Source organism: Telmatherina bonti (genome assembly GCF_933228915.1).
Source record: "Telmatherina bonti genome assembly, chromosome: 5".
Lineage (NCBI taxonomy): Eukaryota > Metazoa > Chordata > Actinopteri > Atheriniformes > Telmatherinidae > Telmatherina > Telmatherina bonti.
Window position 1 is genome coordinate 13,357,943 of NC_136623.1, and position 24,674 is coordinate 13,382,616.

Genomic DNA, 24,674 nt, shown 5'->3' on the forward strand with positions numbered 1-24,674 from the left:
GTTTCCTGGCCGGAGCGTCATCATTCAGCACTTATGTCTCAGCCCTAGTCCAAGCAACCTTGCTCCTGCTTCTGCTCCTGCTCCTGCTTCCATGAGGCTCCATCTACTCTGGTTACTGTTGGTTAGAGGGGGTCCCACAAAGGGATGTTCCTCCTTTGCTTGTGACTCAAGTTCATCATCCGTCATCATGTGAGCCCTGCTGGGGTCCTTTCATCAGCTCTCTTTTAGGTGCCTGAGATTACCATTACTGTGTTTTGTATTTTGATATTGTTTTTTAGTTCCCCAGAGATGTACCCAACTCCTTTGCCCCTGAGTCCAGCCATCTGCCTGTGGGGTCTTTCCCTTGTTGGCCAGTATGGGGTATTGCCTCACCAGCATCTGCCCAGCATCCAGGTCATCCTCCAGGGTTCTGGCTCTGCCTTCTTTCCTCGACTTTGTTTTTTTGCATCATTTATTATATAGTTAACTGTTTTTGCCTTGGATTAGCTTTTGACTCCTCCAACTGTGCTAAGTCATGACTTCAGACACTTAAGATAAAGTGAGGAATGGTGGGAAGGGGGCTATTCTTAAAAATGGATAACAGTTTTTACATAATCCTCCTCTCTTCTGCCATGTCAGCAGGGTCCAAGGGGCATCCCAGTACAGAGTTGTACTGTGCTGGGATGCCTGTGTACTCTTGAGCTAGCAACAGATGCAATCAGAAAATGTCAGATTGAGGAAGATGCATCATTTTCATCAACATGTCTGATTTTCCTAAAAAAGTGTCTGAAAGTATGTGGAAGAATTAATTTTACCCAAAAGAATGTAGATCTTTGGTATAGTTTTCTTTATTGATCAGGTATTTTCCAGATAAATGGTTACATAATCCAGTCATGTGTACATGAAGTATAGAAATGATAAGTAACCATTTAAATAGTTTCCATTTATCTCATTGGTTTGCTGTCTATATATGATCATACCTGATGTCAAAATATCAGCAATTTCATGATTATGTCAACATTGTAAATCAAATCCTCCCTTACTACACAGATAAATGATCAATATTTATATAATGGGAAAGCAAAATAACAGGATATAAGCTGAAGCTGAAAGGTGTTTTCAATATCGTGCCTTAATCTCTGAATTTCTGCTACTGATGTTTCAGGATGATTTATTTTATTTTTGTTGAGGTTGATTAAAATAAAAACAAGTGTTACAAAAAGGAGTGTTGGAGAAATTATTATGGGTTTTGGTTTGAATTAAGTATTAGACATATATGCATTGATTTGCTGTGATCCTGCTGTGTTTTGTGTCTATGCACAAAGCTTTCTTTAAGTTATATGATCCTTGTCTGGAATGTGCAGACAAAGTCTGAGACAGGAAGAGTTTCCTGCAGGGCATCTGTTTTTGTCAGCTGCTTGGTTGACCAGTTGTCTAAAGGTTAAAGGTAATACTGTTCAGCTTCCCTGCAGCAGAGCAGAGATGTCTGTGACATTGTTCAGTTGCAGAAGTCTGCAGGAGTGCAAAATTTTATGCATGCTCATAAATGTGGTATAAAGCTAAGCAGAAACAGTGAGTAAATGTTTGGTTGTAGGGCCTAATTTCTTGGCCTGGTCTTGTGGATAATCATTCAGCTCGTATCACTCGATCTGCTCAGGAGTCAGACGCGCTACAGCCACCATGCTCCCCACCAATCAGCATACAATCAGAAATTCATGCCAGGAAGTGCCCGACACATGTTCATCAAAGCTTCCTGGTAGATAAATCAGGTTCATATGTGTAATTAATTAATAGTAACATGTAAAAGATCAGAGAGTGGGCAAAAGTTCAAGGAATGAGATCCAGGTTTTCCACAGAGAACTGAGTGAACCCAACAGTCTTTCTGACAGAATCAGGGTGCAGCTTATTCCAGAAAATATCATCTGACTCTGCAGTCGGGGTGGGATTCGTGCTGCCTGCCGGCCACATCCGTTAGACTTTTACTTCCAGAAAATCCCACAGTCAGTCTGAGGACAAGGAGGCTCCATCACCTCCAGAGGTCAAAGGTGAAAATCCAGCTCACATGTCCACCATAGAAGCCATATCCACACTGTTCACAGTCACAACCAACAGGGCTCTGCCAGACCCTCTGGTTCTGGGATCCCCAGGCCATCAGCAGCGGCCGGGTCCCTGCAGCCACATCTGTATATCAGGTCCTGCTCCAGGACTCAGAGCTGTCACAGAAGGGAGGTGGAATGATGCTGTAGGTTGTAGGGACCGTTTCAGCTCCAGTTTCCTGATGTGACCACATGTATGACACCCAGAACTCTGCAGTGACCTGGATCAAGAACTCACTCTCCCCCAGCCCCTCCTCTGAATCCCCCTCAGGCAGGATAGACAATTTTAGGACCCTGTGGACCAAGCTGCATGCTGACAAGGGTTTAGAAGGGAACGCTGCAATGTGTCCAACACCATACAGCAGATGAGCTTTTGAGACTGAACCATTTGGTCTTCTCCAAATAAAGATCATAGCCTCATAATCATACAGACAAGTTAACTTCTGGCATGCTGTGCCTTAAAAAAAAAAAAAAGTGTCAAATTCTGCCCCCTTTAAAAAAAAAAAAAAAAAAAAGTGATGAATACTAAGTTTTTAATGTTTGAGACAGAATAGATGTCAAGAGAAAACAAAAACACGAGAAAAAAAATAAGCCGCTATATGACATTAAATAAGAAGGTAGCTTTGTAATTTCCCGACTTCAGTGAATGCAACACAGGTACAACAATCTCCGTGTTTTATTTGCTGACAGCTTGGTGTTTCATCCCTAATCAGAACTCATTATTTTGAATTAAAGCAGACATGCTCAGTGGTTAAAATATTACAACTTCTCAAAACCAGAATATTTTCCACCACAGAAGAATATGTAAAAGAGATTTTCATTTTCATTCAAATTTTCAATCATATCTGAGCAGCTGCATTCATGCTTGTGTAACCATTTAGAAGTAGTTTGTATCCACCTAAAGAGTGCTGAATGCTGTTTGCAAAAGAACTGTGGGTTGTCCTCACCCTGAGCTTCAGGAAAGCTGAACCCTAAGACTATAAACACTCTGGGTGTGAGTAAATGATTTGTCTCCTTTGTGACTTTCCTCTCAGAACTGGTCCTGGCTGTTTGCATGTCGTCCAACCTTTAAACACTTAATTCAAATGAATGAGTCACTGAGCTGACCTTGACAAGCTGTTGGAGCTATTTCATGTGGAGTTATGTTGGAGCAGGGAAACATCTGAGGACTGCGGGTTTATAGGGTCACACTTGTCTACCTTTTACCTTAAGTCTTGTACACTGAATCATGGAATCTAATACATATCAGGAGTTATTTAAGCAATGGTTAATTAATGTATATTACATTATACATTGTTACCATTGTTTTAACATTTTGTTTCAAAAAGTTTATGCTGACAAAAATAAAATAAAACAAAACAAAATAAAATTAGATAGAATAAAATAAAAATAATAATAAACAATATAAGAAGAGACACACTTGTACATTTATACACTTGCATAACATGTTAGCTATAGGCTATGTAAGAAGAACATTTAAATTAACATGAGGGTTCTTTGTTTCAATGATCATAAACGTAAGAAATAGTAAAGATTTTATGTTTGAATGTAAAACTTTCACAACTTTTGATCTTTTGTTTCTTTTGGGGGGTCATAATCTTAGCTGAGATTGTTCAGATCCCCACAACCAAATTACCCTCCCTGGATATTAAATAAGTAATACTACTTCAAAACCAAAACAGTATTTTCCCTGCTTGATTTTTTTCTGTTTGCCTTTTTTTTTCATATCTGGCATAGAGTTACTGAGCAGTGTAGCTGCTTAGGTTTCAGCCTGAATGTGGGGTAGAGCGGTTCAGTGAATGTGGTATGGACGGTGTGGAGGTGAGCCAACTTGCCTGAAGACACACTGTAAAATGACAGAGTGGAAGCAGGATAGTCCAGATACACTCCCACTCTGCGAGAAGAAGGAATATAGAATGTTTTTATCATGTTATTGTGCATTAAATCCCAGCTTCGTTCTGAATACTTCAGACTCCAGGACTGACTGTTTCCTCCAAGTTTGCTGTCATCAAAATCTTTCTTCCTTCTCATTCTTTTGTAAGCCACTGCTACATGAACCGTTCCTTCCAGTTCAACTTCCCAGTAACAGCGTTCAGTTGTGGACAGGCCATCTTTAGACATTACCTGGTTCCAGTGGCTAAATCTCTCAGGGAGATCAGGATATGGCTGTTCATCTTCCACCAGTGTGACTTTTTGGTTGTTTTCTGATAGTTTGAGTTCTCTGTGAGCTGTGTTTGGATCCAGTTCAAGTTCACACGCATCTGTAACAAAACACAGAACTAAACTTATATAAACACATTAATGACAGTTAAACCAAGAATAAATAGCACTGCATAGATGGCATGGTAATATTTTAAAGATGCCTCAAACATTACTGAGTCAGCAATTTTTGGCAAAACTCAGATGGACCACAACAAACCAGCTGTCAAACATTCAATACAAGATCAATCAAATTAATACAAACGGCAGTTTCCAATTCAGAATTCATTCATTCTTCTTTCTCAGGGACATTTCCTTCTTTAAAGCAGCATTTTGTAACTTTCTGACCTTAGAAGTGTGTCTTTCTGACTTGTTTTGATGACACAGGGATGTTTATTATGTATGCTCCTGGAGCTGCTGTTGCCCAGCAGCATCCCAAGGCTTTTTTTTTTTTTCCAGAACATTTTATCAATTCATGGAAGCATTTTTCTTTACAGCACCACATCATATGCCAGCAAATGGATAACAACATACTGACTGTTTTTGAGCACACACTATGTCTGATTTGTTAAAAAAGCAAAAGAGGACTTTATAAAAGGAAGAGAATAAACGTAAGTGACAGAGCAAGAAATAAAATAAGAGTCAACATTGGACTGACTTTTACCGGCTGGAAAGCAACCAGAGTACCATCAGGACACAAGACACATGCTGAATTACATTTAGAAAAAGTTTAGACATGTGGCTTTAATGTCAGATACTAGATATACAGTAGATCTGTTTTAATGTGACATCTTGAATAAAAATGCACACTTACATTTTCTCAGACCAGGAATCAGCATCTTTTCTTCGCTGTGGTCCACTCTGTGGGAAAAGTTCAGGTGGGGGGGGGGGTTTAGTTAACTTGTAGATGCTGCTGACAATGAAGTAAGTTGTTTTACTTTCTACTTGACTTGACTTGACTTGACTTTATCAAATGACCACTGTTTGACATCTATGTAAGGCTAATTTACTCTATAAAAACCACAAGCTTTGACAGACATACTTGAGTTCTTTCGGTCCATAGTCAGCAGAGGAGAGTTGATCCACTTCCTGGTCTTCTAGATGGTTGTAACTGAGGTCTAACATTGTCAGATGGGACGGGTTGGCTCTCACAGCTGAAGCCAGAGCAGCGCAGCCTTCCTTAGTGACAAGACAGCCTGACAGCCTGCACACATATACACATCAAAAACACATTAGCATTCATTTTAATGACTTTACATTGAACTGAAAACAATTTAAATGTTAATTTCGATGTGACTATTTGAAACTATATGGCAGCCTTTTACAATAATTTGGCTTCAAATTCTTCCCTTGTCTGGAGAACCAATGAATGTTTGTCTTTCTTGTACTTTTGGCTCACATACCTCATTGTCACACTGTCTACATTTTAATTTACACACTTTAGCTTGTGAAATCACCATTGGTTTAGGAGTTTGGTCGAATCATGCAACTAATCATACGTTCCAAATGGACTTTTCTCAAGAAATTTTTGCAGCAATGATCAAGTAACCCTTTTTCCAAAAGATCATACAGTTTACAGAAGACCTTTACATTTCCGATTTAAATAAGACTTTTCCTATATGTAGTCCATTGTTGTCTTCACTGAATTTATTTCCAATCTAGTTTGTGTCTACTAAGTTTGTAGTGTAAAAAAAGAGAAACATAGCTTATACAAATGATGCCCCGGCAAATGGGTACGACAATTTAAAGCTGTGGGACTTTTTTTGGGCAAGGCAATGTAATTAATTTGGAGTTTTTTGCCAAATTTAAATGGTTTTCTATTCTCAAATAAACCTGACCGAAGAGTTTCCAGCATGCAGTGTGGATTCTGCAGTCCTTCACACAGCAGCTTCACTCCTGCATCCCGCAAGTCGTTGTTACTCAGGTCAAGATCCCTCAACTTGGTGGACTCGGAAGCAAGAACTGTGGCCAGAGCTTCACAGCTCTTCTCTGACAGGTTACAGCAAATCAGCCTGTGATAACAGGAATAGAAAAGTTTTTAAAAAATTCTGTCTAGTGAATTAATGTGATCTATTCACTCACTGTTAACTTACACAGCTTTAGTAGAAGCTTTGATCACAGGAAGCAACCTGACCAGAGCTTCCTCTGATGCAGAGTATTTCTTCAGATCAAACTCATCCAAACCTTCTTCTGATGTGAGTAAGATGAAGACCAGAGCTGACCACTGAGAATGAGACAGCTCATCTATAGACAGACTTCCTGATCTCAGGTTATCTTGGATCTCATCCACAAGGGAGCAGTCCTTCAGCTCACTAAGACAGTGAAATAAGTTGATAGTTCTCTCAGGATCCACATTCTCGCTGATCTTTGCTTTAATGTACTCAGCTATGGTCTGATCACAACTTCTTCCTGTGCGTGTAACCAGTCCTCGAAGGAGAGTCTGATTGGTCTCCAGTGAAAGGCCCAGGAGGAAGCGGAGGAACAGGTCCAGATGTCCATTTGGACTGTTTAAGGTCATGTCCACTGCACTCTGGTAGAGATCAGACTTGTTTCTAACCAGCCTGAACCAGATGGATGTAGATTTGTCTGCCAGAACATTGACTCCAGTGTTGATGAACGTCAGATGAACATGAAGAGCAGCCAGAAACTCCTGAACAGTCAGATGGATAAAGGAGAACATCTTGTCCTGGTTGAGACCACCTTCCTTATGAAAGATCTGTGTGAACACTCCTGAGTACACTGAAGCTTCTCTGACATCGATACCACAATCTATCAGGTCAGTTTCATAGAAATAAAGGTTTCTTTTCAGCAGCTGCTCAAAAGCCAGTTTTCCCAAAGACTCAATCATCTTCTTTGTGTCTGGGCTGAAGTGTGGATCTGACTCAGCTCCTCCATCAAACTTGACCTTCTTTATTTTACACTGAACCACCAGGAAGTGGACGTACATGTCAGTCAGGGACTTTGGCATCTCACCTCCTTCTGTTTGTTTTAATTCCTCCTCCAGAACTGTAGCAGAGATCCAGCAGAAGACGGGGATGTGGCACATGGTGTGGAGGCTTCGTGATGACTGGATGTGGGAGATGATCCGTCTGGCCTGCTCTTCTTCTCTGATTCTCTTCTTGAAGTACTCTTCTTTCTGAGGGTCAGTGAACCCTTTCACCTCTGTAACCACGTCAACACACTCCGGAGGGATTTGACCGGCAGCTGCAGGTCGAGTAGTGATCCAGATGTGAGCCGAGGGAAGCAGGTTCCCTCTGATGAGGTTTGTCAGCAGGAGGACTCTGTGACATCGGTCAGGGTCTCAGTGCTGTTCATGTTCAGAGGAAGTCGACACTCGTCCAGACCATCAAAGATGAACAAAATCTTGAATTCTTCAAATGTGGAGATTTCTTTGGTTTCAGAAAAGAAGTGATGAATTAGTTCTACCAAACTAAACTTCTTCTCCTGCAGTAGATTCAGCTCTCTGAAAGAAAATGGGAATGTGAACTGTATGTCCTGGTTGGCTTTGCCTTCTGCCCAGTCCAACGTGAACTTCCGTGTTAAGACTGTTTTACCGATGCCAGCCACTCCATTTGTCATCACTGTTCTGTTTGGCTTGTTTCTTTCAGGAACAGGTTTGAACATGTCTTCAACACTGATTTTTATTTCTGATTTATATCTCTCTGGCTTCTTGAATGCTTTTTCAATCAGTCTGTATTCATGTACAGTGCTGACCTTTGTCGTACTTCTTTCAGTGACGTAGAGCTCTGTGTAGATCTGATTTAGAAAAGTTGGATTTCCTGCTTTTGCAATTCCTTCAAACGTGTGCTCAAACTTTTTCTTCAGATTTGACTTCAGGTTATGAGAAGACGTTGCCATAAGAGTTTCTACAAGAGTGAATTAGAAATGGCAACAGATTACACATCTTACAGTCATTTTAATCTTTCAACAACCAGCTAACACACTAAAAACTCAGATGTCAGCAACACTAAAAGAGGTTTCAACACTACAAAATATTATGACCTTAAAACTCTGTGTTCTGACTTTTATTAACGGTACACTGGCATATAGGTATTTCTTGAGTTGTCATGTCCAGCAGCATACAGGGAAGGAAAACTGCATCATGTGACTGCTGTGTTTTCCCTTATGACACTGCATCACACACCAGCAACTAGATATTAACACATTGGCCATTTTCAACATGAGCCATGGATGATTTAGCTGAGAAATATAAGAGGGCATTATCTGAGGAAGAGATGGAAAGGAAAAGAAACAGATTATACAATCAGACAAGAGGCAGTGTCAGAGTGACTTCTTCTCCAAATGGAGATTTAAAAAAATAGAGGAATTTCTTGAATTTCCTAATATTGAAATTTCTCCCCCTACACCCGGCTCTCTCCCGCCAGTAAAAGTCAGTCCTATATTAACTCTTGTCTTATCTCATCACCTGCTCTCTCTGTGTCCCTTTCTCTCATGTCCTTTTATGTTTCTTTGATGAATGCATGCTTGTGTGTTCAAAACCACTGGTGTGATGACATCAATTTACTGGTGTGAGTGAAAAGCAAAACTCAGAAAACCTAAGAAAAGATGTTGGAAATAAGGTTTCTCAGTCTCAGGATGCTGCAGGGCTGCACAAAATAATCTATGCAGCCAAAACAAGTCAGAAAATGTATTATTAAAGTCAGAAAGTGTTACTTTCGGAGCTGGACAAAAGTAGAATGAGAACAACATCAACAATATTAAAAGCCTCTTACTGGTCTGCAAAGTATCAGCCAGATTGTCTTGCTTCATTGACCTCAAAAACTCCACAGCTATATTCAGAAAAGCCTCTTTGCATCTCCTCTTCTGTGCTTCTTCACAATTACTCAGCTCCTCATCCTCCTCGTTGGACTCAAAGACATCTTTGTTTTCTGGGTTCAGAAACCAAGAGATCTTCTTCAACTCTCTCTTCATGAATGTAAGAATGTTCTCCTCGAGAATCTGTAGTAAAACAAAATAATTTAAGTTCTAACTTTTATCGGAAAACAAAAAATTAAGCGACATTTTCATGAGAAAAGTCAATGAATGCTGATAAAAACATAATAGATGAGACCTTTCTATTTTCTGCCAACTTAAAAAACCTTTAAACTTAGAGCGCTGCATTGCATCAGTCTCATATCAGGATATGATGCTATAACACCATGTTAATTGCATAAGGGGAAATTAGTATTGCAGGTTCAAGCACTGTTACCATCGTACAAAAACCAAGATGAAACATAAACAAGTTCTTCACCACCTGTTTTCAGCTGGAATTTATTGGGATGTATTAAAAGAATGGCATTAAGGACCAGTATTAGATAGTTAGATAATTGTGATTGTTATTAGATATCTAAGCCAACTTGGTCTTTTCAGTATGTAACTGCAAAACTGATTCATTGTACATTTCCTTAAATCAGAATGTCTTGTTTATACAATGTGTTGTTTATACGAATTGTAAGAAGTACAAATAAATGTCAAAATAACCTTACAAAATGCTTAGATGTTTTGTTTTTTTTTATTTGTGAATGCTTTTGCGAGCTCTAATGTGCAATAAAAAAAATAAAAAGTTGCTAACCATAATTATAGTATTCAGGTCTGTTTGAGAACCAGAGGTATCCTGTGACATCTTCTGGCTGGTTCTGTGAAGAAAAATAATGCACTGTCGTTAACAACAGGGCCGCTGTTATCTGTCTCCTAACATTGAAAAGGTAAGACAAGAACACAGTTTCCTGGTTTTGTTGTGCTCTCATAAATTTGCAATAACTGAGTTTCAAATGCTGCCATTAAGCCGTAAGGATACATGCATCTATCATGAAGAAGAAAATATTAACATTCGCTGAAAAGTTTTAAGAACACTTGTTATGATGAATCACATGAATGAATGCATGAATAAATAATTATAACACAACTGATCTAAAAGAGACTGAGTATAAATATTAAAATACTAATTTGGTAAAGAGTCTTCATGTTTTTGCTTAAAATTGAAAATAATAAAAAGTCCACATAATTAGATATTATTCAAATTAGTTAAAAAGTTCTTTATAAAAATGTCCAGTCCAAAGATACAATCATTTACAGATGCAAGGTCTTTATGACTTAATACTGAGCCCAAAGCTGTCATGGTTTTTTGTCTGTGGATGGTTTTTCCCAGCCGCCTCTGAAGGCATCGGTCCTCAGCACTGATTTGCCGATGCTTTCCACCTGTACCACACTCTACTTAAGCAGCAGGCTCAGGACAGCTGCTTGCCAGATGGTCAGAGTTTCTCTGATAAGCTGGGTACCTGTGCTCAATGTATCCTGTCCTCTTTTCCCTCTTAGTTTCCACTACCTGCCTGTTCCAGTATTTTTCCTGATTTCCCATCCTTGTGGCTCTTCCCGGTGTTTTGGATCTTGGTTTGGTCTTGAAATTGGATTTATGGATTTCAGACTTACCCTGTTTATCTTTGGTGAGATAAAAATTATTGTACCTCCTGGACTTTTTTTTAGTTGGAGTCAAACACCCTGTGTGCCACTCTGCTAACCCTTGTCACCCTTGTCATCAGCAATATTCTTATTGTAAAAGTCTTCAAGGAAGGATCTCTTGCATTCCACTAAAGAGCCAGCTAGCTGCTTCCTGGGCTCCAGTCAATGTTAGTAAAATATTCTACCTGATCTAGAGGTTTCTGATTCATTTTTGAGTTCCATCTTGAGGTATTACAATAGCGATGACTTACTTTGGCAATTTGAAAACAAGAGGAGGGTCCATGGATAGGTCACTCTTCAGAGACACGCCACTCTGTGCAGAAAAGGTTGCTCCCTCTTGCTTAGTCCTAAAAAGAAATTAAGTTTTCAGAGACATGGTTTTTAGACCAGCAGTGACAGCACTGTGGTTAAAGCCTCCAAACTCTGGAACAAAATGCATTTCAGTACAGATATCAGTATAGTAGTTAGTGTTTAATATTAAATTACGTTTTAAAGAATGCTTATAATGTTCAGCTTCTATTTATCTGACACTGAATTTTTTTTTCTCATTTACCTGATTACTGAATTTCTGTCTGTATGAAGAGCTTTGTAGCATTTAAGTTACATAAGTGCAATGTAAATAAGATGAAAGTAATCACCATGTGGTTTTAGTTCCAACATTGCTTTGTCTATAACTGTCATTATACTTTAGAAGGAATCACTGCAGAAAAAAAGAGCTACAGAACTGTGCTGACTTACTTTGTCGATGACTCTGCATTCTTAAAAACAAGAGGAGGGTCCATGGATAGGTCACTCTTCAGAGACACGCCACTCTGTGCAGAAGAGGTTGCTCCTTCTTGCTTATTCCTAAAAAGAAATTAAGTTTTCAGAGACATGGTTTTTAGACCAGCAGTGACAGCACTGTGGTTAAAGCCTCCAAACTCTGGAACAAAATGCATTTCAGTACAGATATCAGTATAGTAGTTAGTGTTTAATATTAAATTACGTTTTAAAGAATGCTTATAATGTTCAGCTTCTATTTATCTGACACTGAATTTTTTTTTCTCATTTACCTGATTACTGAATTTCTGTCTGTATGAAGAGCTTTGTAGCATTTAAGTTACATAAGTGCAATGTAAATAAGATGAAAGTAATCACCATGTGGTTTTAGTTCCAACATTGCTTTGTCTATAACTGTCATTATACTTTAGAAGGAATCACTGCAGAAAAAAAGAGCTACAGAACTGTGCTGATTTACTTTGTCGATGACTCTGCATTCTTAAAATTAAGAGGAGGGTCCATGGATAGGTCACTCTTCAGAGACACGACACTCTGTGCAGAAGAGGTTGCTCCTTCTGGCTCAGTCCTGAAAGGGATTATGTGATATCAAAGGTCTTGTGAAAGTACAAAACAGACTTTTCCCAATACATTGTTGTGGGACATTAAGCTGCAAACAGAGACAGATCTTCATCTTACCTCTCCGGTGTTCTCCAGTCATCATTTGCTGGAGACAAACTGTCATTTGAGGTAGAGTCTTCCTCATCTTTCCCTTCACACTGACTCATGTTTTTTTACTGTTAAAAGTACACCCAACAGGATGTATTAGATTACTTTGTTTCAGTGCAATGGCAGACTTATCTACTTATAAATTTATGGTCACAAACAGACATTTATATACATAAATGCTGCATTTGTACATACGTCACATTAATGGAGCCATAACACTAATTTCATATGAAAAACAAGAATTACTTTGAATAGTAAAAATGTCGTGTTATGTTAAAAAAAATGACAAGGGTATTTCAAATTACTGTGTAAAACATATATTTGTGCAGCCTAACAATATAATAAAAAAACTTATGGATGCATTCATTTCTGCTTTATGTAGACTAATCCGACAGCCATTTTGTGTGCGGTACCATGTTGCGGCAGAGCCATTGTTGCAGTAGCAAACTGGTATTTGCTCTCATCTGCAGACACTGACAGCAGAATGAATATCTGGACTGATGACGTCTTGAAATTAATCTGTTTTTCATGTTAGTTTGGCAGAGGTTAGACCAGGGGTCTCCTGTGAGCTACCATGCAGCAGTTTTGGAGTTTTCCTGTTACAATCCACTTGATTCAAATGAAATCAAGTGGGTTGATTTCATTTTGATTTCATTTGATCACCTGGGTCTAGTTTCTGTGTATTTATACCCCTTGGTTTGCGTTGTCAGTTGCTGGTTCATTTTGTTAGTCTTGCTCTCGCTTTTGTTAGTTTTGCTCTTGCTATATTCATGGCATTAAATTACATCTGATTTCTGCATCCTGGCTTCCCGACTCCTGCATTTGGGTCCACATCCCCACCACCACCGTGACACCTATTAGTGAACCATTGATTTAGGTCAGGTGTGTCACTACGGGGAAACACTAAAACCTGCATGATGATAGCTCAAGAGGACTGGAGTTGGAGACACCTAGGTTATACTGTACAGTGAAAGTATTGTTAATGTATTGTAGGAAAATTGTGAGCAACATACGTCCCGTGCCTGCACACACTGAAACAATACATGCATGAAATGTATTACACTTTAGCATGTACCATTTGTTACGCCAACTTCATAGCTGTCTTTTATACACTAGAAAAAAAGTTATTATGAACCACTGTGAGAATAAAGTTATCAACATATCTGATTAAGAGTCCACCATTAACTTTATCATCATGTCACCCAAAGTGTAACAGCAGAATCTCTCCACATCTCAGCCTAGCATGAAGTACAACTTCAGCAGGTTTTTATTGACATTTAACATTTTTCGATAGCTGACGTTTTCCTGCTGCTCCTAGAATAACTAAGAACTGTGCATGTCCTCCCAGACTTCCTTGACATTGTTAACCAATGAGCAGTATCTAGCAAATAAATGTTGCAGTTCTCATAAGAATGTCATGTTAAAGATAAAAGATAAGTGTCACTGCAAAAATGCGGGATAGTATTTGCTTACAGCACTACTACTTAAAATACTACTTACAGTATTTGTTTGTTCTATTGTCTATTCAATAGACTATTGGGCCATGTTTTAAGCCAAAGAACTGTAATAAAAATAACATTTATTGTGGTAAACAGAAAAAGTCTACCCCTGAAAAACAGCTGGTTTTATCGTTGTAATCAAATTTACTTACCTTCCATTCAAGAAAGGAGAAAATTCACACAATATGCACTCAAATAACTTGAGACTGAAATATTTAATAATATTAAATATTTAATACTTATTAAATTAATACCGAAATATTCAATCATAAATAACAAATTAAAATTCACAGAATCACATTCAAAAGTCCAAACCCCTTTCACACATTTGACTGTTCCACTGCTTAAATTTGTGTTTTTCTTTTATTTGGTCTTTTATTTTGTCTTTTCTTTCCTCCTTTATTTTATGCCTGTATTTATTTCTAATTTTTATTCAGGTTGTACAGAATGCTGCTGCAAGGCTACTTATTAGATCATCAAAATTCACAACCGTCACTACGCTATTAATACAGCTGCACTGACTTTATAGAGTACAATTCAAAATCCTGGTTTTAACTTATAAAGCCCTACATAACTAATCGCCTGGCTATATTAGAGACATTTTAAGGCCATGTGTTCCTAGCAGGTCTCAGATCTGCTGACCAGGGTCTGATGGCTGTTTTACATACGCAGTTCAAAACAAAAGGTGACAGAGCCTTTGCAGCAGTGGCCCCTGCAGGTTTATTCACTAACAGCAGCTAGTTTTCTTTGTCTTCCATTAATATTTAACCCGACAGTTTTTGGTGCTCCTGTCACTTGATAGCCTCGTCCACTGCATGGGGAGCATGTATCTAAGATTGGCCTGTTTGTGTATATTTTTGTGAATGTGTATGTACATAAGTATATATAGGTGAATACGTATGGGTGTATATGCAAATGTTCATGCAAATGTCTGTTTTTTTTCTTCTTTTTTGTCTTTCTTTCTCTCTCTTTTCCTCTCTCTCTATGAGGCGTTTTTTTCTCTTTCCATTTGTCTTTCTGTCTCTCTGCTATCTTCAGTCTGGTCCAGCAGTAGAAACTCTGTATTAAAATTATACAAAATAAATAGATATAAAATAAGAATCTAGAAAATCAAGGGGATCATCATACCAGTAATGCTCCCCTTGGCAAAGTAAATTTGCTCAGCAGAAAACAGCATCCAGACCATCATTCTGCTTGCTTAAATGCTGGACAAGACACAAATTCGGTTTTTTTTTTGTTTTTTTTTTTAAAAAAAAAGAAGAAAAAAAAAGGAATTATACTGTTTATTGATTTAATTTATGCATTATTTTCAAACCTAAGCCCTCTGTTTTTGGATGTATATTAAGCTCTTTTTTTTTTTTTATATCAAAATGTCTTTGAATTAGTTATGTATTAAGTCAGTCTTTTTCTTGTTTCAATAAAGAAACAAAAAGAATAAGAATAAACTCGTTTTATTGTACTTAGCACGTTTTGAACAAGAAATTGTTTTTTAGTTTTTATTATTATCATCTTACTTTGACAAAATTATGTTATTGCTCTACTCAAAAAGGCTGGTAGACAAGAATTTTAAAAAAAAATAAATAAAATAAAATAAAATAAAAAAATGAGTCGCTTTATTTTGAAAACCCGAAGTCATAGTTGGTAGCGGTTGGCTTTACCATAAAGTTGAACGTGAACACGCACTTAAAATTAATTTGGAAACGGTGCTAAAGTTAGTTTCTCTTTCTTTCCTGCAAATTTAGAAAATGTCATTTAGTTTGTGATACGGAGAGCCCTATAATGTTTTTTTGTTTTGTTTTGTTTTGTTTTTGTTTTTTTAAACTAAATATTTTTCTTCACTTAACTGAACTGAATAAAACAAATTCTGTAATGTGGGATATGTCTCCAACAAAGCACTCCCGTCGCCATTAATGTTTGACAGAGTCGAAAGTCAGGAAGCGCCTGCTTCGCGTTTGGGGAGACTAAAGGATAAAGACTAAAAGGGTGAGCCACATCGACATGTTATAGCTTAATATAAGTTAGCTAGCTCTACCGAAATCGAATTAGACTATTATATTTAGTACAATTACATTACAAAAATGTCGCATTACCTTATCTGTGTCCGCACCGCTCAAAGAGAAAGTGAAAATAAAGCAGATTTCAGAGCCAGAAAGGCGGGGTTTCATCTGTAGACAATGAAAAGAATAATTTAACATCACTGGACTCAGATGTGGTTTCTATTTACGTACATTAGTAGTTCTTCCTCAGACTACAGTAATGCACCTGCTTAAATCATCTGTCTGATCGCCTGATCAATAGGAAAGGGCATCATCAACACAATTATATTTATGTGAGCAAGAAAATATGACAACTATCAAATAATCCTAATGCACAAATGAAAATATAATTATTGACACAATTATACATACACAAATTATTTAATATTGTATGCCAAAAGCAGCAGGTGTAAACTGATAAAATACAAGAGTGTGAATTAAAGATGGATATACCACATTTGATATAAGATAATAAAAAATCTACAGCAAAGCTTAAGAAAAAATCTATATCATGTTGGGATGTGCATGGTTTAACTTTTTCCACTGGTGTTTTATCTTTAACCACTTCATACTTCACTTTTGGTTGTAGTTATATTTAAAACAAATTTAACTCATCTGGTTTACCAAATGGTAGGCCTGTTATGGAAACATATTTGTCACATCAGTAAAAAAAGAAAAAGAAAAAATCTCATGAACTCTTACTCTAATCCTAAAAGTAAAATAACAAGATATCAGACGTTGAAACTGAAATATTTTACTGTTTAAATAGAAAACATTCTAAAAAAAAAAAAAAAAAAAAAGTTGGAACATTTTTTAAGGGGTGGATCCAGAGTTGCACTGAGTAAAAACACATAATTTATAACAGGCTGAGCAAAAGTTAATCGAGTGGTTCCATGTCAAAGTGTACAATTACATTTTCATTCGAGTTTCAGTATTGAAGTGACAGAGGCCCATATCAGACTTGGGTGACAGCAGTTTTCTTTTAATCCAACTTTCACTGAACCTTAAATGTGAAATTAGTTGGTACATTTTATTATACTGCCCTATTTTTTTCAACTACTTATGTCTTTCTTTTTTGCTTTCTCAAGAAGAACATTTTTCTTTATTTTCTAAGCTATTTTTTATTTTGATCAAATCATAAAGAAACTCCTGAACTTGCTACAGTGCGAGGTGATGGCTCTGATATTCGCTGAGAAACATATATTTTTAATCTGAACTGAAAAACATCTAAACTGATGGAAGTGCACTTTTTCAGAACACAAAAACCCTCTAAATTATATAATGCAAATGTAACAATGGCTTTCATTTTTATCAGATCACAACCTAAGGAAATATTTATCCCATTATGTTTCTAGAAGCACTTTGTGTGTTTGTGCCTCCTTTTGTTTGTTATTTTGAATTAAATTGTAATTAAACCCAAGGTTTTGTGGTTTTGATGAATTCACTAATGGACCACTTTTATTTTATTCTTGAAATAAACACCTGCTGCCATGCAGTTAGTTTCATTAAAGCTTTCTATTTCCACTGCCTCTACCTGCATCCTGCAAATTTTCTAGATATTTTTGTGTCTTCCATGCATAAGGATATAAAAAATTTTGGACCAATGTCTTAAACAAGTTTCAGTCAGCATAATTAAAACGACAGTATGCATAATCTGTTTTTTTTTTTGTTGTTGTTGTTGTTTTTTAAAGAAACAGTGTCCCAATGCTCCAGGTGACCTTCACAGACCCGTAAAGTCAAGACACAATAAAGCTGTTTTTGGAATCATGTTGTGATTGGCTTAGTTGTCTTCCTGCATGTTCCTGGAGAAGTAAGAGAACATTTTGCGTTTGCTGTAATTTTATTAAATTAATTATTTTCTCAAAAAAGAAAGCATGACAGTGGAGTCAAGTAGAATGCTATTATAAAATTTCATTAATAGAATTTTATAATTCAGCATCTGTCTTAACCACAATGAAGACAAAAATAACCATTTCTTTCAAAGAAAAATAAGAGCCATTTATCATTAAATTATTTTATGTTTTATTTATGTAAATGCAGACATGAGCTTGAGAGTATAACAAAATAACATAACTTGTGTGATAACATGCTGGAGTGATAATAATTTTCCAGTCGACAAGCACTTAAGTGTTTGTTAGTGGTATAGTCAGTAGGTTCTTGTAAGTCTATTATAATAAGAATTACCCTGAAAATAAACAAAAAAAAAGTCCTGATAAACTGGAATGTGACATTTGGACATGGTTTGTACAACAATGCGTAAAAGTAAAAATCTAACATTTTGTTAATGAAAAAAGATGTAAAAGGTTGGTGTTGTACCACTGTTTGGTTTTGTCCTTTTCATACACTCATGGTGACCTGGATAAACTAGAGAGAGAGAAGATACAACCAGTGTTACTTTGCAATTCTCAATCATCAGGCGTAAAAAATTACTGTCATTATTATTGCAGTTCAGAGCTGTGTAAAACTTCTGTATTTTCCCAGTTAAAGACCAGTTGATTTACAAAAAGAGGGTTTTAGCAAATATAGAGGGGGGGTATTCTGTTAGTGTGTTGTACGTTGTATATCAACCAAGAATGGAGAAAAATTCCTCCTTGAACGCTTCAACAATTACTGTTGTCAGTTCTAAAACACTTAAGTGTTTTAGAATTGGAAAGGTGATGTAACACAGTGCCATGCCACTATGTTGCCACTGTGTTGGAATATGTTGCAGGCATCAAATCCAAAATGGGGGAATATTTGCAGTAAAAAAAACAAAAAACCTAAAGTTTACAAATTTGATCATTAAACATCTTGCCTTTGTATCAAAACATTCAACCAATCATATGTAAAAAAAAAAATTGGAAATTTGGACACAAACATAACACCAAAGAAATACTAATATGTTGTTATCATCTGGCTGACACTAACCATATGGTGTTGTAAAAGGTGGACAAAGCAACAACTTTGTGTAAGTAAAACTGTTAAAAAAAAAAAAAAAAAAAAAAAACTGGAGATGCCCTGTTAAGATGAAGGTATCAACCAATCTACGAGGAAACAGGTTTACTAGAAAAGCTCTCATATGACTGAGATACACACTGAGATAAGTGTAGTAGAAATCTTCAGCTCAGAAATTAAATATTTTCATCAAATCATTTAAAACTACTGAGATTTCATATTGACACAAATATAAAAACAAAATCATGATGAAATGTGAAGTCTCAAGTCTCTATTGTACAGTATGTATAATATTTTTGTTTTATACAAACTACAGTTTTGACCTAAGGCCACATTTTTACTAAACTAACAGATGGATTTAACTTAATTCTCTGATGTAATAAACTAAACTGTAACTGCAACATTTGCTTTCCATCTGTTTTATCTATATTTTTAGTTATTATGGTTGATGGCCACCAGAGGGCAGTGTGGCGCCAGCTTTGCATGCAGAGTAGCAGATAAATATCTTAGGAAAAGTGATCATCTCAGGAGGAAGAAGGAAAGCACAAATAAAAGTATGGCCATTAACCTAAAAGTTTAAGAAAAACTTGTATAAACAAGAAAAAGAAAAAGGAAATCGAGGAGAAATCCTCTCTGAGTACTCAGCCAATGTGGTATTGTTTTGTCTGATTATTTTGTAAATGTAGTTTTGTTCACTGTCTATTTTTCTGTGAGCTTGTTATTTTGTAGTCTGTGCTTTTCAGTTTTTATGGTTCATTTGACTCTATGGAGTCAATAAATCCATCATTTGAAAAAATGACATGCATCTGACAGTATTGAGAAGAATTACATAATAATTAGTGTTTATCACATGAGTTTAGCACTTGCTCCCCCTGTTGGTTTGTTATCCAATTCTGTGGTTTGAGGCAGAAAGTGCAGCCAGTGTAGTTTTCAGCAACATTCAAGTTGCAGAAAACAAATAAATCAATTTTAAAATGATCTCTGTTGTGACAACTTACATCATCATAGTGAAACGAGGCATTTCCATTTTGGCTTGTGTCCCTCCTTCGGAAATTATCTATAAACAAAATGAAAAACAGTTCATTTGATGATCTGTAAAACAAATCCAAAGATTGTTAAGTAGCTTTCTTATTTGTCTTCCACTTTAACACACAAATATTTTATTTAAAGAGTTAATAAATAAGCAAGAAAGGTTCTCAATCTAAAACAAAGGCCGATACTAAGAATGCATTTACATCAGCATAATCCACTAGACTCTGTTTGACTGGGGGACTCGGCTAAGTTGTAGGGGGGTGTATCCATGCGCACTGAGATCCGTTCACGCTGCACTTTGGTCAAACGCGTCCAAGCTTTACTTAATATATCCTCATTCCCACCAAAGGTGCCGCTGCACTAGTTTTTTGGCAAAGAGAGGGAAAAATGCACATGAAGACGAAAACTCGGTTGCTAGTTAAACATGGAGATGAAACTATCACTGTTTTGGGTTTTTTATTTTGTCTCATGCAAGTATCCTGCAGAAACACACTGCAACAATGACCGCCATATGAACAACAGATGAGTCAAAGGACCTTAACGTCATCACGATATATTTACCCACAATGCAATGCTACATCAAATGCAAGAAGGGACCTTTTTTTTAGTCTGCTTCCTGTATTTGGTCCGCTTGAAACGGGCCGAGACCATAGTTTGTAGGCGGACCGAGTCCGTCTTATTAGTCCAAATAAGAATTTGTTTGGCGCGTTCACATCTCCCCAATCAAAGCGGACTTTCCGAGCAAACGGACTCGGATTCTATCAAAAAGGCTGATGTGAATGTGCCCTAAGTAAACAAGCAGAGTTGCAGGCGACACGTCAGAAAAAAACGAAAAACAAGCTGAAACAGATCATTTACAGACTAAAAACTCTCATTGTTTTTCATAGCACAGTTTAGTCAGCTCTTCTACATTTCTTGACCCACTCACCAGTCAGGGCACGAAGTCGCACACAACAACTCACAAAATCATCAAAGGGGATTCTGCCGTGAATACTATAGCGCTTCATGATGCAGTTCATAGCCTGAGGACTCAGATGGTAACCTGCAAGAACACACACATAGCATAGAAAATAAATAAAATAGATTTTATATAAGTTCATTATCAAACATCAGACTCTGGATGAGGTTAGGCCAAAATTATTTCAGAAAACAGGTTTATGCATCAAACACATGCTGTTCAAACAATATGTTTCTTTAAATAAGCTCAATCTTTCGCACAGAAACCTGGAAAGCACTTTGTTTGTCCATACCCATCGTTGTAATAGCCTGCTGCAGCTCGGGACCCTCCACAGTCCCACTGTGGTCTCGGTCGAAGGACGCAAAAGTTGACTTCCAGCCGTTGAGAGCCTGCCACAGATCCTTGAACTCGTTGAAGCCCATGGTGCCAGACATGTCTCTCTGAGAAAGCACCGCCAGTCAAGGACTTCTCACTTTGGCTCAGATATTACTGACTCTAACATGATGAGGTAGTGTTGTACTTAATTTCTTATTAATGATTCTTCAAATGATCCTAACTGCAAGCATCGATCTGCATAGGCGCTGAAACAGGACTAAAATATGCCTTTTTTTTTCTTTTTTTTTTTTAACAAATTATCCATGTGAACTTGTTCTTTAATGAGTTAAAAACATGTTTTTGTTTAATTGTAACTTCAACCAGTCTATCAAAAGGGGACTAATGAAATGTATTAATTTCATTTCAGCATCAACACTTTGAGATTTCACCTGATTGGCCATCATTTATTTACTCTGCTTGTCAGAGGGTTGACCTTTCTTTATAGTTTAAAATTGTAGTTATACTAGTTACATTTAGCCATTAAAACATTTGTAGTACCTTAAGCTGTTGTTACTACAGTTATAACTGAAATAACAAAACTGTTTACATTGCATCACATGCAAGTCTGTACTTTCTTGTCTCTGTGAAACATTAAACTTGTCAGACCTATTCTTCTGTTATTGTGTCAGGTCTTACCATGGTACCTGTCCAAGTTTACTGAAATATTTCAGTCAAGAATGTCTTTTGTAAGTTAGAATTACAGTGAATATGTTGCTCTCTGGTGGTTTTTAGTTTTATACATCACAAATCACAGAAGGTCATTAACCTCTGCCTACTGCATGCAAAGAATAGATTTCTTATAAAACTTCCCACAAACCAACTTTGAAGAAATAAAATAGGCCGTAAATGTCCTCATATGTGAATGTAGCAGTCTCCCATGGTGGACAACCAGCTTATTGTTGTACCTTTTGCATGGACTTGTTTTTAAGAGATTTTTTTTATATATATATTTCCAACTTTAAAATGCTTCCATAAAGGAGAAATGTGTATTACAAGCAGCAAGAACTCAGATTACTGTACCTCTGCACTGCTTTGGTTCTGACACTGAAAAAAGTATGTTGTTTTAACATTTCAGCAAGGAAAAGGTGTGTATTGCACACAATCAAATCAGTTATTTTGTTAAGAGATTACAGAAGGATACATCCAGCATGCTGATCATCAGTTTGCATGTCTCCAGGCTGAAGGCTGCAGAAGAAAAAAAGAACAAAACATGAGCAACAACCAAATTAAATGGGTGGAGTGGCATGGAATAAATGATCAAGGTTCAGTCAAACTCAGGCCTGCTGCTGGGAGGACTTCAACCTCTATGTCAGATGTGAACTTTATCAACTTAGTGAATAACCTAGTTTGACTGGAGGTATAAAAAAAGAAGTTGCCTATTTCCCAAAGGGCAACAAATTTGCTTTGGGTAAAAGTTGTATTATTAACAAACTGAAAATTTAATCAAATCAACAATCTGTTTTTAAATCGCTGCAAAAAAAAAGAAACTACTTCTTACGTTGGTAGGAGCCAGAGATGCCCGACTGTGTGAGGCAGCGCTGCAGCTCATCTGCTGAGATCTGTCCATCCTGACAGTTTCAGAAAACAGAAAGAAGGACAAAACACAACACTGTTCGTTAAATAACTGCCAGTTATTGCACAAAGGTTTAGAGAAGCATAAATACTCATCTGTTGAGCAGTTAAAAGCTGCATATGGTAAAAGCTGCAAGCTGCATATAATTTGTAGCTTTAATGTTTTAATGTACATGTGACCTACCTGTCCAGCAACGGCTGAAAAGTATCCAAAGAGAGGATCTTGTTGCTAAAGGGTCAAAGAAAAAGAAAAATGTAAGCTTGAAAGATCTCATCAATAAAGTTTTATTTGAGACAAACATTAATAAAGGCAGACTGCATATTATTATATTATTTATGTAGTCATCTTCATTTTTTCCACATTTATATATGAATAACGACAAAATAAATATTAAAAGAAGTGGAGAAACGTAACCCTTATAGTTGCAGTTTTCATTTATTCCCTTGAAATAACTAGGAAGCGTCCAACTAACTACTTAAAACTGTAGATGACAAATTATTACTGTAAAATCATATATTTTACAAACATCCATTCATTTATGAAGGGCAAAATCCATCATTACCTTGGACAAAGTTAAAAGCTTCAAACACATTTTATAAAAGAAATTGGGAAAATATAAAGCCCTTATTTACAAAGAAAAATACTAAATCTCACCAGTTATTCAATGAACCTGTTGAGAAATGAAGTGATTCAGCTTGTTTATCAGTTATGAGCAGTAGATATGCTTCATAAAGTGAATTTCCACCCACCTCAGTCCCAAAGCTATTGTAACATGATGATAACACACCCTGTGTGTGAATATAGATACATATCTACAAGCATCAGAGAGCATGTTTTGAGTTAGTCAGAATGTGTTCTAATGTATGTAAAATCAAATGAAATGGTATCTAGTGGAATTTACCAATTTACTCAGGAATTTTTCTAAATGGATCTGATTAATTTACCCCTACGTACTTCTACTGTTAGATAAACCTTTTGCTTATTACTTATTATTAATTTATGTTTAAATCTGTGATCAAGTTAGAAATATAACACAGTCAATGTTTTAGAATCCAACCTAATAACTAGCTACACCATTTACTCGCTAGTTTTAAGGTTAAAATACAAACATGTTTGCAGATGATCTTGTTCTCCTTTACTTTTTGTCTTTTAAACTTGCATACGAGACTTTTTCCATGTATTTGCGTGTGTAATAGCAGTACTTTTTAGGTATACAATTTCTTCATGGCTTCTCGGCTTGAAAACACAGACAAGAAAAAAAAAAACTGTATCTTAAATCTAGATTATCATTATAAAAAGTGAGCGAGTTAGCGAAAGGTTTTAGAGATTAATTTAATTCTTCCGGTGCGGTTTAAACTTTCATTTCCAACCCACGTTAACTTCCGCCCTTTGGACAAGACGTTCATCTCAGGAAATAATCACTTGTTCAACTCTTAAGCCAGTGTTCATTCATGTTTGTGCAAGTTCTTACCATTCCTGGAAATCCTGCAGCTGGTGCACCGTATCCTGGGTAGGCCATTTCACCGCTGGATCAAAACTGATTAAACGAGAAATTTTAATCAATATTTTCCTCGACTTAAGGTTGGGCCTACCGGGAAGCACAAAAAGCGACAGTAGCTAAGTTACAGAGGTAACTTTTATCTTATTTCAGGACGGATCAAAGTGAGAGAGGTGGTCTTACGTGTTAATAAAGTCGAAGTAAACAGTATCCGGTGTAAAAATCGTCCTTAAGGGTGGGTGTAACCCAGGACCCTCTCAAATATCCCGTTTCCTAAGGAGGTAGCACACCTACTACATCCTGATTGGTAGAAAATGACCACGTGACTTCATATTTTAAAGCGCTTCACGCAGGCTTTGGTCAAGAAAGTAGCGCTGGAGCGATGCATGATTGCTAACGCTAGTATTTCTCAGTGTGTAATGCATTTCATTTAGTTTTTAACACATACAGGTGAACTAAGAGAAAAAATTGGTAATACCGTAAGTGGGATTCCTGACGGTGTGATGGCAATCCACACCACACGTTTAATCTATAAAACCAGATTACACATT

At 36.8% G+C, this 24,674-nt stretch overlaps 2 protein-coding genes across 4 annotated transcripts; both read right to left on the bottom strand.

The window, feature by feature from the left end:
- Positions 1-3,797: 3,797 nt before the first annotated feature.
- On the bottom strand, positions 3,798-12,277 carry LOC306755991 (NACHT, LRR and PYD domains-containing protein 3-like; the record flags this gene model as incomplete). The annotated part of the gene is given in 12 exon segments (XM_079240584.1): positions 3,798-4,336; positions 5,089-5,135; positions 5,317-5,478; positions 6,113-6,286; positions 6,368-7,550; positions 7,553-8,140; positions 9,008-9,233; positions 9,847-9,910; positions 10,985-11,080; positions 11,472-11,579; positions 11,971-12,078; positions 12,189-12,277. Coding segments are annotated over 12 exon segments (3,384 nt in total).
- A 5,630-nt stretch (positions 12,278-17,907) lies between these two features.
- Positions 17,908-24,363, bottom strand: sri (sorcin). 3 transcript variants are annotated; one of them, XM_079240265.1, is made up of 9 exons: positions 24,307-24,363; positions 24,097-24,213; positions 22,809-22,853; positions 22,551-22,620; positions 22,194-22,237; positions 20,970-21,117; positions 20,648-20,761; positions 19,686-19,744; positions 17,908-18,117 (listed from the first exon to the last, which is right to left on the bottom strand). In XM_079240265.1, the coding sequence occupies exons 2-9, from the start codon at positions 24,142-24,144 to the stop codon at positions 18,091-18,093; spliced, it is 555 nt and encodes a 184-aa protein (XP_079096391.1). In that variant the 5' UTR covers positions 24,145-24,213; positions 24,307-24,363; the 3' UTR covers positions 17,908-18,090. The 3 variants fall into 3 exon arrangements, with proteins under 3 accessions (XP_079096391.1, XP_079096393.1, XP_079096392.1); XM_079240267.1 differs by having other exon boundaries at positions 24,097-24,162; positions 24,307-24,362; XM_079240266.1 differs by lacking the exon at positions 24,307-24,363 and having other exon boundaries at positions 24,097-24,281.
- Between the last annotated feature and the right edge of the window lie 311 nt (positions 24,364-24,674).

Excerpts from the sequence above, each read along its gene's own strand:
- sri (XM_079240265.1), bottom strand. The coding sequence starts at position 24,144 with ATGGCCTACCCAGGATACGGTGCACCAGCTGCAGGATTTCCAGGAATG. Across the intron at positions 22,621-22,808 it reads TTTCAGCCGTTGCTGGACAG|GATGGACAGATCTCAGCAGA; the intron begins GTAGGTCACATG and ends TGAAACTGTCAG. Across the intron at positions 21,118-22,193 it reads TGATGATCAGCATGCTGGAT|AGAGACATGTCTGGCACCAT; the intron begins GTATCCTTCTGT and ends GTGCTTTCTCAG.